Raw genomic sequence first — 17012 nt, 5'->3', positions numbered from 1 at the left:
AGACTATCACCAACAGGTCTTCTTACATCAATACTGGAGGACAATACGTGGGGTTGGCTGGGTTACTTTGAAAATGTATTCCATTACAGTTAGCCTACTTCATCAAAATGGTCACGCTTAACCAAACTCAGTAATGTATTCTGATTATTTACCTGAGGTACAAGGTACACATAGGAAAAGGTGAAAAATTAGTTCAGGAAGTTAATTTCAAGTTTGCATACAGACACACATTTTCTTCTGTGTCTTATTTTAAAATTTATAAATGGCCTTCTGCCCCCCCCCCCCCTCCTTTTTTTTTTTTAGGTATTCCCAATAACAATCATCTAAATTTCCCACAAGGATCTGTAATCAGAATACATTATTGTTTTAGGTAACATAACATAATACAGTTATTATTATTTTCTTTGTATCAACACCGTTACTAAGCAACCCTGAAATACACTATACATATTGCACAACAAATCTTCAGAAATACTCTGGAAAATACTGACGAAGTCAAAGAATTAATGGCATCTTGGTTTTTCTTTTTTGGACAGCTGAACAACAGAGAACATCAGAGAACATCAGAGAACATCATTGTGGAAGTGCTTGAAAATACCATTCAAATAAACTCTTACTCAATTCTCCTCGGCCTTGACTTCCTCTGTGTTGGCCACCTCTATCTTCTCTTCGTTGACGCTGGCTTCCGTTTTGTCCGCCGCTTCTCCCGGCTCCGCTTCTCCCGGCTCCGCTTCTCCCGGCTCAGGGCTGGATTTCGGCTTGTCTTCCTCCTTTTTGGGTTCGGGAAGAAGGATGATTTTCCCAATGTTGTGGCGATCGTGCATGCGCCTCATTGCATCACCCACCTGGCAAAAGACAGAGGAGCAATTGTACAGATTAGACAGTTCCCCCCTTAAAAAGAGGGAATCCCTTATTTAACCCATTGATACCTGATGCAGCATTTGTGTGTGTATCCCTTTAAGACCGCGAACCGCGTTAACGCTGAAGTAAGTTCCGCAACCATTTTCTCCGCCGGCGGAGGCATAACAACGCATTTCTATAAATCATAGAAATGCGCTGTTTTCGTAAATCTCTCTCCCCTGTGTGCAAACACACAGACAGGATTCTCCCTAATCACACTCAACATGGAAGCATCCTCTCTGAGTGACTCCTGTCTACTCCTGAACCCAGTGAGTCACACACTCAAACCGTAATGTCTGATGCCACGGCAACATCACATCACCATCACCATCACCTAGCAACAGCAGCTGAGGACCGTCTCATCCGATGGGGTGACAGAGGTTGGCTCGCTCCGCTGGGAGCTTCCAGTGTCTGACGCACTGAAAGCATCAATGGACTTCCTGCATTTACTCACACAGTGGACGAGCTTCAACAGTGTTTCTCAGTCCAGTGTGTGATGGTTAAAGCCTTATGTCGGACGAGCTTCAACAAGTGTTTCTCAGTCCAGTGTGTGATGGTTAAAGCCTTATGTCGGACGAGCTTCAACAAGTGTTTCTCAGTCCAGTGTGTGATGGTTAAAGCCTTATGTCGGACGAGCTTCAACAAGTGTTTCTCAGTCCAGTGTGTGATGGTTAAAGCCTTATGTCGGACGAGCTTCAACAAGTGTTTCTCAGTCCAGTGTGTGATGGTTAAAGCCTTATGTCGGACGAGCTTCAACAAGTGTTTCTCAGTCCAGTGTGTGATGGTTAAAGCCTTATGTCGGACGAGCTTCAACAAGTGTTCCTCAGTCCAGTGTGTGATGGTTAAAGCCTTATGTCGATGAGCTTCAACAAGTGTTTCTCAGTCCTGTGTGTGATGGTTAAAGCCTTATGTCGGACGAGCTTCAACAAGTGTTTCTCAGTCCAGTGTGTGATGGTTAAAGCCTTATGTCGGACGAGCTTCAACAAGTGTTTCTCAGTCCAGTGTGTGATGGTTAAAGCCTTATGTCGGACGAGCTTCAACAAGTGTTTCTCAGTCCAGTGTGTGATGGTTAAAGCCTTATGTCGGACGAGCTTCAACAAGTGTTTCTCAGTCCAGTGTGTGATGGTTAAAGCCTTATGTCGGACGAGCTTCAACAAGTGTTTCTCAGTCCAGTGTGTGATGGTTAAAGCCTTATGTCGGACGAGCTTCAACAAGTGTTTCTCAGTCCAGTGTGTGATGGTTAAAGCCTTATGTCGGACGAGCTTCAACAAGTGTTTCTCAGTCCAGTGTGTGATGGTTAAAGCCTTATGTCGATGAGCTTCAACAAGTGTTTCTCAGTCCAGTGTGTGATGGTTAAAGCCTTATGTCGGACGAGCTTCAACAAGTGTTTCTCAGTCCAGTGTGTGATGGTTAAAGCCTTATGTCGGACGAGCTTCAACAAGTGTTTCTCAGTCCAGTGTGTGATGGTTAAAGCCTTATGTCGGACGAGCTTCAACAAGTGTTTCTCAGTCCAGTGTGTGATGGTTAAAGCCTTATGTCGGACGAGCTTCAACAAGTGTTTCTCAGTCCAGTGTGTGATGGTTAAAGCCTTATGTCGGACAAGCTTCAACAAGTGTTTCTCAGTCCAGTGTGTGATGGTTAAAGCCTTATGTCGGACGAGCTTCAACAAGTGTTTCTCAGTCCAGTGTGTGATGGTTAAAGCCTTATGTCGGACGAGCTTCAACAAGTGTTTCTCAGTCCAGTGTGTGATGGTTAAAGCCTTATGTCGATGAGCTTCAACAAGTGTTTCTCAGTCCAGTGTGTGATGGTTAAAGCCTTATGTCGGACGAGCTTCAACAAGTGTTTCTCAGTCCAGTGTGTGATGGTTAAAGCCTTATGTCGGACGAGCTTCAACAAGTGTTTCTCAGTCCAGTGTGTGATGGTTAAAGCCTTATGTCGATGAGCTTCAACAAGTGTTTCTCAGTCCAGTGTGTGATGGTTAAAGCCTTATGTCGGACGAGCTTCAACAAGTGTTTCTCAGTCCAGTGTGTGATGGTTAAAGCCTTATGTCGGACGAGCTTCAACAAGTGTTTCTCAGTCCAGTGTGTGATGGTTAAAGCCTTATGTCGGACGAGCTTCAACAAGTGTTTCTCAGTCCAGTGTGTGATGGTTAAAGCCTTATGTCGGACGAGCTTCAACAAGTGTTTCTCAGTCCAGTGTGTGGTGGTTAAAGCCTTATGTCGGACGAGCTTCAACAAGTGTTTCTCAGTCCAGTGTGTGGTGGTTAAAGCCTTATGTCAATGAGCTTCAACAGTGTTTCTCAGTCCAGTGTGTGATGGTTAAAGCCTTATGTCGGATGAGCTTCAACAGTGTTTCTCAGTCCAGTGTGTGATGGTTAAAGCCTTATGTCGGACGAGCTTCAACAAGTGTTTCTCAGTCCAGTGTGTGATGGTTAAAGTCTTATGTCGGATGAGCTTCAACAAGTGTTTCTCAGTCCAGTGTGTGATGGTTAAAGCCTTATGTCGATGAGCTTCAACAAGTGTTTCTCAGTCCAGTGTGTGATGGTTAAAGCCTTATGTCGATGAGCTTCAACAGTGTTTCTCAGTCCAGTGTGTGATGGTTAAAGCCTTATGTCGATGAGCTTCAACAAGTGTTTCTCAGTCCAGTGTGTGATGGTTAAAGCCTTATGTCGGACGAGCTTCAACAAGTGTTTTTTCAGTCCAGTGTGTGATGGTTAAAGCATTATGTCGGACGAGCTTCAACAAGTGTTTCTCAGTCCAGTGTGTGATGGTTAAAGTCTTATGTCGGACGAGCTTCAACAAGTGTTTCTCAGTCCAGTGTGTGATGGTTAAAGCCTTATGTCGGACGAGCTTCAACAAGTGTTTCTCAGTCCAGTGTGTGATGGTTAAAGCCTTATGTCGGACGAGCTTCAACAAGTGTTTCTCAGTCCAGTGTGTGATGGTTAAAGCCTTATGTCAATGAGCTTCAACAGTGTTTCTCAGTCCAGTGTGTGATGGTTAAAGCCTTATGTCAATGAGCTTCAACAGTGTTTCTCAGTCCAGTGTGTGGTGGTTAAAGCCTTATGTCGGACGAGCTTCAACAAGTGTTTCTCAGTCCAGTGTGTGATGGTTAAAGCCTTATGTCAATGAGCTTCAACAAGTGTTTCTCAGTCCAGTGTGTGATGGTTAAAGCCTTATGTCAATGAGCTTCAACAAGTGTTTCTCAGTCCAGTGTGTGATGGTTAAAGCCTTATGTCGATGAGCTTCAACAGTGTTTCTCAGTCCAGTGTGTGATGGTTAAAGCCTTATGTCGGACGAGCTTCAACAAGTGTTTCTCAGTCCAGTGTGTGATGGTTAAAGCCTTATGTCGGACGAGCTTCAACAAGTGTTTCTCAGTCCTGTGTGTGATGGTTAAAGCCTTATGTCAATGAGCTTCAACAAGTGTTTCTCAGTCCAGTGTGTGATGGTTAAAGCCTTATGTCGGACGAGCTTCAACAAGTGTTTCTCAGTCCAGTGTGTGATGGTTAAAGCCTTATGTCGGACGAGCTTCAACAAGTGTTTCTCAGTCCAGTGTGTGATGGTTAAAGCCTTATGTCGGACGAGCTTCAACAAGTGTTTCTCAGTCCAGTGTGTGATGGTTAAAGCCTTATGTCGGACGAGCTTCAACAAGTGTTTCTCAGTCCAGTGTGTGATGGTTAAAGCCTTATGTCGGACGAGCTTCAACAAGTGTTTCTCAGTCCAGTGTGTGATGGTTAAAGCCTTATGTCGGACGAGCTTCAACAAGTGTTTCTCAGTCCAGTGTGTGATGGTTAAAGCCTTATGTCGGATGAGCTTCAACAAGTGTTTCTCAGTCTAGTGTGTGATGGTTAAAGTCTTATGTCAATGAGCTTCAACAAGTGTTTCTCAGTCCAGTGTGTGATGGTTAAAGCCTTATGTCGGACGAGCTTCAACAAGTGTTTCTCAGTCCAGTGTGTGATGGTTAAAGCCTTATGTCGGATGAGCTTCAACAGTGTTTCTCAGTCCAGTGTGTGATGGTTAAAGCCTTATGTCGGGCTAAAGCTGCAACAACTTGGGGCTGGCCTACCCACTGGAAGGGGGCGGGGGGGGTGCTTCGTTTGATAGAAACAGTAGAGAGACAAGATATAAAAAACACTTGAAAACAGTTAAAAAATAAATGCCGCATTTGACAATTTCAACATTATGAAATTCATACTGCAGAATACTCGAGATTCTCTTGCATAGATATACATAACGACTTCTAAAACCGGCATGCTTAAAAGGCCTACTCATCTGACATGTGACAGATAAATGCTACGTTGAGGCTTGTTATACTGACCTCCTCAAAGTGGTAGGTGGAGTCAATGCGGGGCTTGATCTTCCCCTGGCCGTAGAGCTCCATCAGCGTGGCCATGGTCCGGACGATGAGCTGCTCGTCGCTCATGTGCCCCAGGTGGAAGCCACACACCGCCTTGTTGGCCTGCATTAGCTTCAGCGTGGTGATGGACAGCTGGTTGTACCAGGTCTTCGCCATGGCCAGCAGGTTCTTCTTCTGGCCCGTCACGCAATTGGCTGCACCTGGAATGAGAGTTAGAATAGAATAGAATAGAATAGAATAGAAATATTTCATTATTGTTATTATTATCAGATTCATATTGATGATAGAGCTAAATCCTAAGGGAGGAATGAATGAATATTATTTTGGCAGCCGTTTTCATTTTGAGTCAGATTCCTTTAGCAGGTAGGAGAGTGTGAGTGTGAGGTAGTACGTCAAGTCTCACACCAGATGTGTGTGTGTGTGTGTGTGTGTGTGTGTGTGTGTGTGTGTGTGTGTGTGTGTGTGTGTGTGTGTGTGTGTGTGTGTGTGTGTGTGTGTGTGTGGTGGGTGTTGGCTATCCTGCGAGTCCTCTTGAATGGAAAACTGATTTGTATGCCAAAATGTCAAACTGTTACATCCAGAATGAGATCATTCGGAACTCAGGTTAAACCTCAAGTTAAATTAACAATATTTCTCAATATAATATTTCTCTCAACTCAAAGAATGTCTGTCTACATGCCTTACCAAACACTATAAGTGTGCCCATAGGTTTGAACAAATTGTAGCCTTTTTGGGTGTCGGAGCCACCAAGTGGGTCCAGGACTATATCCACTCCTGGGGGGAGGGGGGGAGGGAGAGAGGGTGAGAGAGAGAGAGAGAGAGAGAGAGAGAGAGAGAGAGAGAGAGAGAGAGAGCGAGCGAGAGAGAGAGAGAATGGGTGGAGATAAGAATGAGGGTGAGAAACAGTTCTTTGTGTCAACTTGAAAATAAAGTGTAAAATAAAAAACAAACTGTACCAGTGCAATGAAATGAAAGAAAAAACAACTTGGCCTGTCTGTTTATGGTATTAACCAACAGTTTAGCAAATTGTATTAAACTGATGTTTCATATTTTTGCCTAAACACGTTAAAATATGTAGTACATGAGTTGCTGATCTCACCCTTAGGGCTTATTTTGCGGATTTCCTCCACATAGTCCTTGGTGCGGTAGTCGATGGCGTGAGTGACTCCGCCCTGGACAATGGTCTCGTGTTTGGAGGCTGATGCCGTGCCAAAAACGGTCACATCCGGCACAGTCTGACACAGCTGAGTGGCAAGGGAGGGAGAGAGACAACCACGTTAGTGGGGAGAGAGGGAGGGAGAGAGACAACCACGTTAGTGAGGAGAGAGGGAGGGAGAGAGACAAGCACGTTAGTGAGGAGAGAGGGAGGGAGGGAGAGAGACAACCGCGTTAGTGAGGAGAGAGGGAGGGAGAGAGACAACCACGTTAGTGAGGAGAGAGGGAGGGAGAGAGACAAGCACGTTAGTGAGGAGAGAGGGAGGGAGAGAGACAACCACGTTAGTGAGGAGAGAGGGAGGGAGAGAGACAAGCACGTTAGTGAGGAGAGAGGGAGGGAGAGAGACAACCACGTTAGTGAGGAGAGAGGGAGGGAGAGAGACAAGCACGTTAGTGAGGAGAGAGGGAGGGAGAGAGAGAGACAACCGCGTTAGTGAGGAGAGAGGGAGGGAGAGAGACAACCACGTTAGTGAGGAGAGAGGGAGGGAGAGAGACAACCACGTTAGTGAGGAGAGAGGGAGGGAGGGAGAGAGACAACCATGTTAGTGAGGAGAGAGGGAGGGAGAGAGACAAGCACGTTAGTGAGGAGAGAGGGAGGGAGAGAGACAAGCACGTTAGTGAGGAGAGAGGGAGGGAGAGAGACAACCACGTTAGTGAGGAGAGAGGGAGGGAGGGAGAGAGACAACCACGTTAGTGAGGAGAGAGGGAGGGAGGGGGAGAGACAACCACGTTAGTGAGGAGAGAGGGAGGGAGGGAGAGAGACAACCACGTTAGTGAGGAGAGAGGGAGGGAGAGAGACAACCACGTTAGTGAGGAGAGGGAGGGAGAGAGACAACCACGTTAGTGGGGAGAGAGGGAGGGAGGGAGAGAGACAACCACGTTAGTGAGGAGAGGGAGGGAGAGAGACAACCACGTTAGTGGGGAGAGAGGGAGGGAGGGAGAGAGACAACCACGTTAGTGAGGAGAGGGAGGGAGAGAGACAAGCACGTTAGTGAGGAGAGAGGGAGGGAGAGAGACAAGCACGTTAGTGAGGAGAGAGGGAGGGAGAGAGACAACCACGTTAGTGAGGAGAGAGGGAGGGAGGGGGAGAGACAACCACGTTAGTGAGGAGAGAGGGAGGGAGGGAGAGAGACAACCACGTTAGTGAGGAGAGAGGGAGGGAGAGAGACAACCGCGTTAGTGAGACGAGAGGGAGGGAGAGAGACAACCACGTTAGTGAGGAGAGAGGGAGGGAGGGGGAGAGACAACCACGTTAGTGAGGAGAGAGGGAGGGAGGGAGAGAGACAACCACGTTAGTGAGGAGAGAGGGAGGGAGAGAGACAACCACGTTAGTGAGGAGAGAGGGAGGGAGAGAGACAACCACGTTAGTGAGGAGAGAGGGAGGGAGGGGAGGGAGAGACACAACCACGTTAGTGAGGAGAGAGGGAGGGAGAGAGACAACCACGTTAGTGAGGAGAGAGGGAGGGAGAGAGACAACCACGTTAGTGAGGAGAGAGGGAGGGAGAGAGACAACCACGTTAGTGAGGAGAGAGGGAGGGAGAGAGACAACCACGTTAGTGAGGAGAGAGGGAGGGAGAGAGACAACCACGTTAGTGAGGAGAGAGGGAGGGAGAGAGACAACCACGTTAGTGAGGAGAGAGGGAGGGAGAGAGACAACCGCGTTAGTGAGGAGAGAGGGAGGGAGAGAGACAACCACGTTAGTGAGGAGAGAGGGAGGGAGAGAGACAACCACGTTAGTGAGGAGAGAGGGAGGGAGAGAGACAACCACGTTAGTGAGGAGAGAGGGAGGGAGAGAGACAAGCACGTTAGTGAGGAGAGAGGGAGGGAGAGAGACAACCACGTTAGTGAGGAGAGAGGGAGGGAGAGAGACAACCGCGTTAGTGAGGAGAGAGGGAGGGAGAGAGACAACCACGTTAGTGAGGAGAGAGGGAGGGAGAGAGACAACCGCGTTAGTGAGGAGAGAGGGAGGGAGAGAGACAACCACGTTAGTGAGGAGAGAGGGAGGGAGAGAGACAACCACGTTAGTGAGGAGAGAGGGAGGGAGAGAGACAACCACGTTAGTGAGGAGAGAGGGAGGGAGAGAGACAACCACGTTAGTGAGGAGAGAGGGAGGGAGAGAGACAACCGCGTTAGTGAGGAGAGAGGGAGGGAGAGAGACAACCACGTTAGTGAGGAGAGAGGGAGGGAGAGAGACAACCGCGTTAGTGAGGAGAGAGGGAGGGAGAGAGACAACCACGTTAGTGAGGAGAGAGGGAGGGAGAGAGACAACCACGTTAGTGAGGAGAGAGGGAGGGAGAGAGACAACCACGTTAGTGAGGAGAGAGGGAGGGAGAGAGACAACCACGTTAGTGAGGAGAGAGGGAGGGAGGGGGAGAGACAACCGCGTTAGTGAGGAGAGAGGGAGGGAGAGAGACAACCACGTTAGTGAGGAGAGAGGGAGGGAGAGAGACAAGCACGTTAGTGAGGAGAGAGGGAGGGAGAGAGACAAGCACGTTAGTGAGGAGAGAGGGAGGGAGAGAGACAACCACGTTAGTGAGGAGAGAGGGAGGGAGGGAGAGAGACAACCACGTTAGTGAGGAGAGAGGGAGGGAGGGAGAGAGACAACCACGTTAGTGAGGAGAGAGGGAGGGAGGGAGAGAGACAACCACGTTAGTGGGGAGAGAGGGAGGGAGGGAGAGAGACAAGCACGTTAGTGAGGAGAGGGAGGGAGAGAGACAACCACGTTAGTGGGGAGAGAGGGAGGGAGACAAGCACGTTAGTGAGGAGAGAGGGAGGGAGAGAGACAAGCACGTTAGTGAGGAGAGAGGGAGGGAGAGAGACAAGCACGTTAGTGAGGAGAGAGGGAGGGAGAGAGACAACCACGTTAGTGAGGAGAGAGGGAGGGAGAGAGACAACCACGTTAGTGAGGAGAGAGGGAGGGAGAGAGACAACCACGTTAGTGAGGAGAGAGGGAGGGAGAGAGACAACCACGTTAGTGAGGAGAGAGGGAGGGAGAGAGACAACCACGTTAGTGAGGAGAGAGGGAGGGAGAGAGACAACCACGTTAGTGAGGAGAGAGGGAGGGAGAGAGACAACCGCGTTAGTGAGGAGAGAGGGAGGGAGAGAGACAACCGCGTTAGTGAGGAGAGAGGGAGGGAGAGAGACAACTGCGTTAGTGAGGAGAGAGGGAGGGAGAGAGACAACCACGTTAGTGAGGAGAGAGGGAGGGAGAGAGACAACCACGTTAGTGAGGAGAGAGGGAGGGAGAGAGACAACCGCGTTAGTGAGGAGAGAGGGAGGGAGAGAGACAACCACGTTAGTGAGGAGAGAGGGAGGGAGAGAGACAACCACGTTAGTGAGGAGAGAGGGAGGGAGAGAGACAACCACGTTAGTGAGGAGAGAGGGAGGGAGGGAGAGAGACAACCACGTTAGTGAGGAGAGAGGGAGGGAGAGAGACAACCACGTTAGTGAGGAGAGAGGGAGGGAGAGAGACGAACATGTTAGTGAGGAGAGAGGGAGGGAGAGAGAGAGACAACCACGTTAGTGAGGAGAGAGGGAGGGAGAGAGACAACCACGTTAGTGAGGAGAGAGGGAGGGAGAGAGACAACCATGTTAGTGAGGAGAGAGGGAGGGAGAGAGACGACCATGTTAGTGAGGAGAGAGGGAGGGAGAGAGAGAGACAACCACGTTAGTGAGGAGAGAGGGAGGGAGAGAGACAACCACGTTAGTGAGGAGAGAGGGAGGGAGAGAGAGAGACGACCATGTTAGTGAGGAGAGAGGGAGGGAGAGAGACAAGCACGTTAGTGAGGAGAGAGGGAGGGAGACAAGCACGTTAGTGAGGAGAGAGGGAGGGAGAGAAGGCACAGAAGTGAAGGAAGGGAGGCGAATGGCATCTATCCATGAAGGCCCCGCCCATTTCCGTCCTCGAGGTTTGCCGCCATGTAGAATTTGGTCCAAAATGACTTTTTCGCTAATCCTCCTACAAATTTGGTCCAATATTCACCAAACCATGACACACACAGCATGTCTGGACTGTTCTGCACAAAACCTCTGTCACATTTTCTTTTATGTCCACACCATCTTCAACTTGGTTTGGTGGGTGGAGCCTAATTCACAAAAGAGTCCCACTATAAACCATCATATCTGTGTTATTTCACCTTTGATTGAAAAATGCTTCGGCCAGATTAAAGACAACATATGACGTCATGTTGTTGACTGATGTTTTTTCTCTAAATGTGCACGTTAGTTATTTTCCTTGTTAGGTGTAGCAGTGCCTGGTGGAGATCTGCATTCTACCGGGTGCACTTGCAACTTGGACACAGCATTATTTATTGTGTAAGAACTCTACATACAATTCAGACAACCTAGATTTTTTTATGCCTTGCTCTGGACAGATAGTGAAACTTTCTTAGTTGCTCTCCGCTGTACGAGTCGGGACAGGGGGCTTATACAGTAGCACTGACTCATCACTGACTGACTGCACTGTCAACAGTTCACTGGTGCTGGAAAACATGCACACAGACAAAAACAAAACTAGAACGACCGCAACGCGGACTTATGCCTCCGCCATTAGTTAATTCTTGAGTCCAAATCGCCATTTGAGGCAAATTGGAAGAAATTCCGTCAAGGCGCTCTTGTGATGTTGCGTTACAGAGCTTGGAAATTGGGTGTGTGAGAGGTCACAGTGACCTTGACCTTTGACCACCAAAATGTAATCAGTTCATCCTTGAGTCGAAGTCGATGTTTGAGACAAGTTAGATTAAATTGCGTCAAGGCATTCCTGAGATATCGCGTTAACAAGCTTGAAAATGGCGTTTGAGAGCTCACCTTGACCTTTGACCTTTGACCACCAAACTCTAATCAGATCATCCTTGAGTCTAAGGCGATGTTTGAGGCAAATTTGATGAAATTCCGTCAAGGCATTCGTGAGATATCGCATTAACAAGCAGGAAAATGGCGTTTGAGAGGTCACAGTGACCTTGACCTTTGACCACCAAAATGTAATCAGATCATCCTTGGGCCTAAGTGAATGTTTAAGGCGAATCTGATGAAATTTTGTCAAGTTGTTCCTCAGATATTGCGTTAACAAGCTCGAAAATGGCGTTCGAGAGGTCACAGTGACCTTGACCTTTGACCTTGGACCACCAAAATCTAATCAGATCATCCTTGGGCCTAAGTGAATGTTTAAGGCGAATCTGATGAAATTTCGTCAAGTTGTTCCTCAGATATCGCGTTAACAAGCTTGAAAATGGCGTTCGAGAGGTCACAGTGACCTTGACCTTTGACCTTGGACCACCAAAATCTAATCAGATCATCCTTGGGCCTAAGTGAATGTTTAAGGCGAATCTGATGAAATTTCGTCAAGTTGTTCCTCAGATATCGCGTTAACAAGCTTGAAAATGGCGTTCGAGAGGTCACAGTGACCTTGACCTTTGACCTTGGACCACCAAAATCTAATCAGATCATCCTTGGGCCTAAGTGAATGTTTAAGGCGAATCTGATGAAATTTCGTCAAGTTGTTCCTCAGATATCGCGTTAACAAGCTTGAAAATGGCGTTCGAGAGGTCACAGTGACCTTGACCTTTGACCTTGGACCACCAAAATCTAATCAGATCATCCTTGGGCCTAAGTGAATGTTTAAGGCGAATCTGATGAAATTCCGTCAAGGCGTTCCTCAGATATGGCGTTAACAAACATCCGTACGGACGTACGTACGGACGGCCGGCCGTACGGACGGACAACCCGGATCCATAATGCCTTCGGCCTGGCTTCGCCGGCGGAGGCATAAAAACAAAGGGCACAGAGGAAAGAGGTCTAATCCGACCGTGAGTGCTGCAGCGCTTCCTGTTAACACGGCTTCAAGATCACTAGGCCACGCCCCCTTCCTGCTGCGCACACACACACACACACACACACACACACACACACACACACACACACACACACACCCGTGACAATAGACAGATCACACATACACACACACACACTCACAAAGAAATATTTACACATAAAGACATGCACACACACCATATTAAAACACTATATCAATACACAAGGTCACACACATTTTGCATATGACTGCTCCTGTAGTAGTAGTAGTAATAATAATAATAATAATAATAATAATAGTTTTCATGCTTTCCATTCTTCTATGGGTTGAGAAAATTGTGCAACCCTTGGTCTTATAAATAAGGATCAAATGCATGGTGGTCAAAAGCAACAAGTCTGTCTTTCTCAGCTCCTGGAAAGTTGACATTTTGGAGATTTTGGAGGGTTTCACAGCAACATGTAAAATGGACCAGTAGTGTAGCAGCATCTTAAACAGGGATGAAACAAGCCCATCAAAAATGCGTATTTGCCTAAATGCTTGTGTGTATTTCTTTCAAGAAAGCTGGTTGAATGAAGGACAGAAATGGCTGTTTCCATCGGGGTATCATGAGGATGAATCAGCAATAGACTGTGGAAGTTTGATCTCTTCACATCTGCTCTGGGTCTCAACATCACATACTTCTTATAGCAAACGGCTTCAGCCAAGGGCTGGGCGATATGACTTAAAACCAATATCACTATCAAGACTACGATGAATGAATGAATGATTATTTATTTCAAACGCTTTTAACATTGCCTAGTGGAGATAAAAATGCATGATAAAGCACACTTGAGAGAAAATATACAAGTAGGTAGAGAAGAACCTATGGACCATCATAATGCAATGCAATATCAAGAGGAAACATATTTTGGAAGGACAAAGTAGCCTAGGTACACTTCTCTGCTACTCTAAAAAGGTGGTAATATTAAATAACAATAAATACCACAGCAATAGAAAAAGTGTATAACCAACAAATCAAGGATATAATATCTATATTATTAGAGACAGGGATATACTGTAGCTGAACAATATAGCCACAAGCTGAGGAAATGACAACATACGATCACAGAAGAAATCATTCGAGAAAAGTTTCACATCTAGACATGGGCATTGATGATGTCATAGACATTGTGACATCATCAGTGATGTCATAAGTCACTGATGATGTCAGACCCACTGGTGATGTCCTAGATATTGTGACATCATCACTCAGTGATGTCCATAAATCCTTCCCTGCTGAAGTGTTTTAATTGGACGACTCTTGCTCACAGCCCAGCCAATAAAGCCTGAACCTGCGGCAAAAACAGAACACTCGACCAAGCCCAAGACTCAGATGCCCATGGACTCGGTGGCTTGTTTTAAGGAGTTCATGAATGCATGCATTGGGGAATTATTAATTGATTGATTGGTTCAGTGGTGTAGTCTACCTTTTTTCAGAGGGTATACTGACTCTGACCCGAGGGGGGGGGGGGGGGGGGGTGTGTTAACCGGAAGTGGGCGTGGTTTCGGCCGGAAGTGGGCGGAGATTCGGCCCATTTTTTGTTGTTGTTGTTCCTCCCCAAATTTACAGCTATCAGCTATCAGCTTCATCTTGCTTCTTCGCTATTCTCTCGCCTGAAGATTTGTTTACTGACGTGGAGAAAGCCCCACGTGATAGCCACCCGTCAATCTCTCTCTCTCTCTCTCTCTCTCTCTCTCTCTCTCTCTCTCTCTCTCTCTCTCTCTCTCTCTCTCTCTCTCTCTCTCTCTCTCTCTCTGCTCAATGCTGTAACACCATTTTATTTTTAAATTCAGTTGACTTTGCCATTTCCCACGGATATTGTCGCGTTTTTCCTTCATGGCTTGACAGAAAAAGTCTGCCTTCACGCGCCTCGTCGGCTTGAAAATAGAACTCACGCCTAAAAACAATAAAATCGACACAGCTCAGGCGAGGCGTGGGTACACGCAAGGTTCACGTTGAGGCGCCCTGTGTACACGGCCCTCATTGACTGCGCTTTGTAACACATAGAGCGCACAGGGTGAATTTTATGAATGGAAAGTGAAAACGATACGTATCATAGCGCATTTCCCAGTGCGCATACGCAAATCTGAGTCATTTCGCAGTGTATACGCCGTATACCTGCGTATCACGTAGACTACTCCACTGGGTTGGTTGGTTGGTTGATTGATTAATTAATTAAGCCCTACTCTTTGAGTGGTCTGGAAAAGCCCCACTGTTTCAGCCACAGACAGGCCCAAGGAAAGCACGCTCAGCACTCCCCCCTCACTCTCTCTCTCTCTCTCTCACAGGGCTTGGCTTTCTGCTGCTGCTCCTGGTGTTACTGCGGTCTGGTGTCTTGTGGCCTTGCTGCTCCCTTCCAAAAATGAGGTGCTGGAATGCACCACTCCCCCCTATAGGATTCTTGTTCTTGGGAGCGTGGAGAGGAGAAAGAAGAGGAAGAGGAGGAGGAGGAGGAGGGAAATTCCAGACTGACACTGAGGGACAGGGAGGAGGTGGATTTCCACATAGGGAAACGCGCATGCTGGAAAGATGGCTGATTCAAAGGTCAGGTCTGTGGATCAAGCAGACTGGCTCTTGTCATGACGGCGTTATCGCTCTCCAGTGAGGAGGCCTGTCAATATGTCATCTCATTTCACTATTCAGTCACAAACTGGCCAGCAGGTTGGTTAAGGAGGCATTTGAGTCCTCTAAGATGCGTTGCTTTGATTCTTAGCACTGACAGTGTCAATCCACCCACATCTGAAAACATCAGAATGAAAACTAGCTACCATAAGCAAAATATTAGATGAGATAAATATAAACTAAGAAAAATTAACTAAACAGTTTCTGAGTCTTTCTTAAAGATATAGAAGCTACTGAAATGCATAACTATTTGTCTGATGGTAATACTATGGCCATGTCAAATTGTAACACTGTCTGGAGATGATATCTCTTGACATCTCAAATTTTTAGTTTTTGTTTATTTTATTTTATTTTATTTCTTTCAGTCACGTGTCTTAACTCTTTATTAACATTCGTTCAGCACAGTTTTGTGACATGAGCTAATGGATGTTGTTTGCAATAATGCTCCTGTGGTTTTATCGTCTATATGGCTTCGTTATAGCTGCAGGCAACAAGAAGGCTCCAAATGGCCCAATCTATGGTTCATTGGATTTTAAAGTGCACTTCTCACCACTAACATCAGGTTGAGCTAGTCTGACTCATCTCTCCTCACCCTGCCTGTCACAGTGCCACTCTGCACTCTAGTCGAATACTGTCCAATAGCCTAAAGCAGAAATGCCATAAAAACAATCAATAAAAGCTCACAAACCATAGCAGATATTGACAGGCGGACCTGGGGAATTTTATTGGGTCAGACAACATTTCTCAATTTTTCAATATTATTTAGTTTATGACAAGAGGTAACACCCAACTTTAAAATACAGCCTGGAATTATGGGACTTATTGATAAGACTTGTGAGGCAGAACAGCCAGTGGTGTGTGTGATGTCAGTGGTTCAATGGAGGCGTAGTATGCATGCAGCAGATCCAACCAGTTTTCACTTAGCCCAACTCTAACAAGAGGCAGAAGCTATTGGGTGAATTGTAATGTTTTGTTGGAATGATAGCTTCCAGTGAAAGCATCATACTCTTGGGCCCTCCCTGGCACATGATTGGACACCTCTGATTCTGGGCTTAGGGGGGATCCCCCTGGTCTGATAGAGCATATATGGCTTACTCACTTTTCTCTCCTTCACATCCTCCCCGACGGCTTCCACCACCCCGGAGCCCTCCATGCCCATGGTGACAGGCGGGGAGGGCAGCAGCTCGTACAGCCCCTGCCTGGCCAGCAGCTCGGCGAAGTTGAGCCCGCACGCCTTGAGGCGCACCAGGAGCTCCCCGCCCTGCAGCTTGCTCTGTTGGGTCTTCACCTGCAGCTTCACCTTGTCGTAGCCCCCATACCCCGTGAGGACCAGAGCCCGGCAGCCAGGGAGAGACTCTTCCACATCGTCTGCTTTCTTCTCCTGTGCTAGCTCGGTTTGCTGTTGTTGATTTTGTTGTGGTTGATCAGCTGCTGCCTCTTCGCCAGACATGATGGACACTTCCGATGTGCGCTTCCTCGGCTTAAAATTCACTAGTTCTGCCTGTTTAGGGCGTTCCTGGAAAAATCACTCTATCAGGAGGAAAATAAAAGAAAATCGGAGTACACTGATGTCTATAGTTTATATTGATTTATAGTTATAAAGTAGATTAAACTTACGGGACGCAATCGTATATCTATGCAAAATCAGGTTATTTCTGCGTGGTTTCCCAGTGTACAGTCTGTCTGCTCAAAAAGTGGCCAGTGTCAAGTCAGCCAAATTCATAATGGATGTTCCGGTTTAAATTTTCAAAATAAAACGCCCTTGGATGACTGTGTTGAAACATTTTTGAGTAATCCCTAGTCCGTCGTCTTGCTTGCCACACTATCTCCGTTTTACACAGGCTCCTATAAAAGTGAAAATAATGCATTACAAATATATAATATAATTAGGGAGGAATATTTTGTTATGGACTTGTGGTCAATGAAAATGTTTTTAACCCGAAATGTGATAGACTTTAACTCAATATTCAATGTAATGATTCCAATATTGTTGTACGATTTCATTGTTCTGTAGCCTACGCTCCAATACATGTTGTTCTCGGTAACACTTTACAATACTGGTGCAAACATGTG

At 46.9% G+C, this 17012-nt stretch overlaps 1 protein-coding gene across 1 annotated transcript; it reads right to left on the bottom strand.

Moving 5' to 3' along the window:
- Positions 1-617: 617 nt before the first annotated feature.
- On the bottom strand, positions 618-16535 carry LOC310774983 (synaptic vesicle membrane protein VAT-1 homolog; the record flags this gene model as incomplete). The annotated part of the gene is made up of 5 exons (XM_083635067.1): positions 16039-16535; positions 6353-6497; positions 5938-6027; positions 5215-5453; positions 618-845 (listed from the first exon to the last, which is right to left on the bottom strand). The coding sequence occupies exons 1-5, from the start codon at positions 16387-16389 to the stop codon at positions 618-620; spliced, it is 1053 nt and encodes a 350-aa protein (XP_083491193.1). The 5' UTR covers positions 16390-16535.
- Between the last annotated feature and the right edge of the window lie 477 nt (positions 16536-17012).

Source organism: Poromitra crassiceps (genome assembly GCF_964638095.1).
Source record: "Poromitra crassiceps genome assembly, chromosome: 4".
In the NCBI taxonomy this organism is placed as follows: Eukaryota; Metazoa; Chordata; class Actinopteri; order Beryciformes; family Melamphaidae; genus Poromitra; species Poromitra crassiceps.
This window is presented reverse-complemented; position numbering and strand designations above follow the sequence as displayed.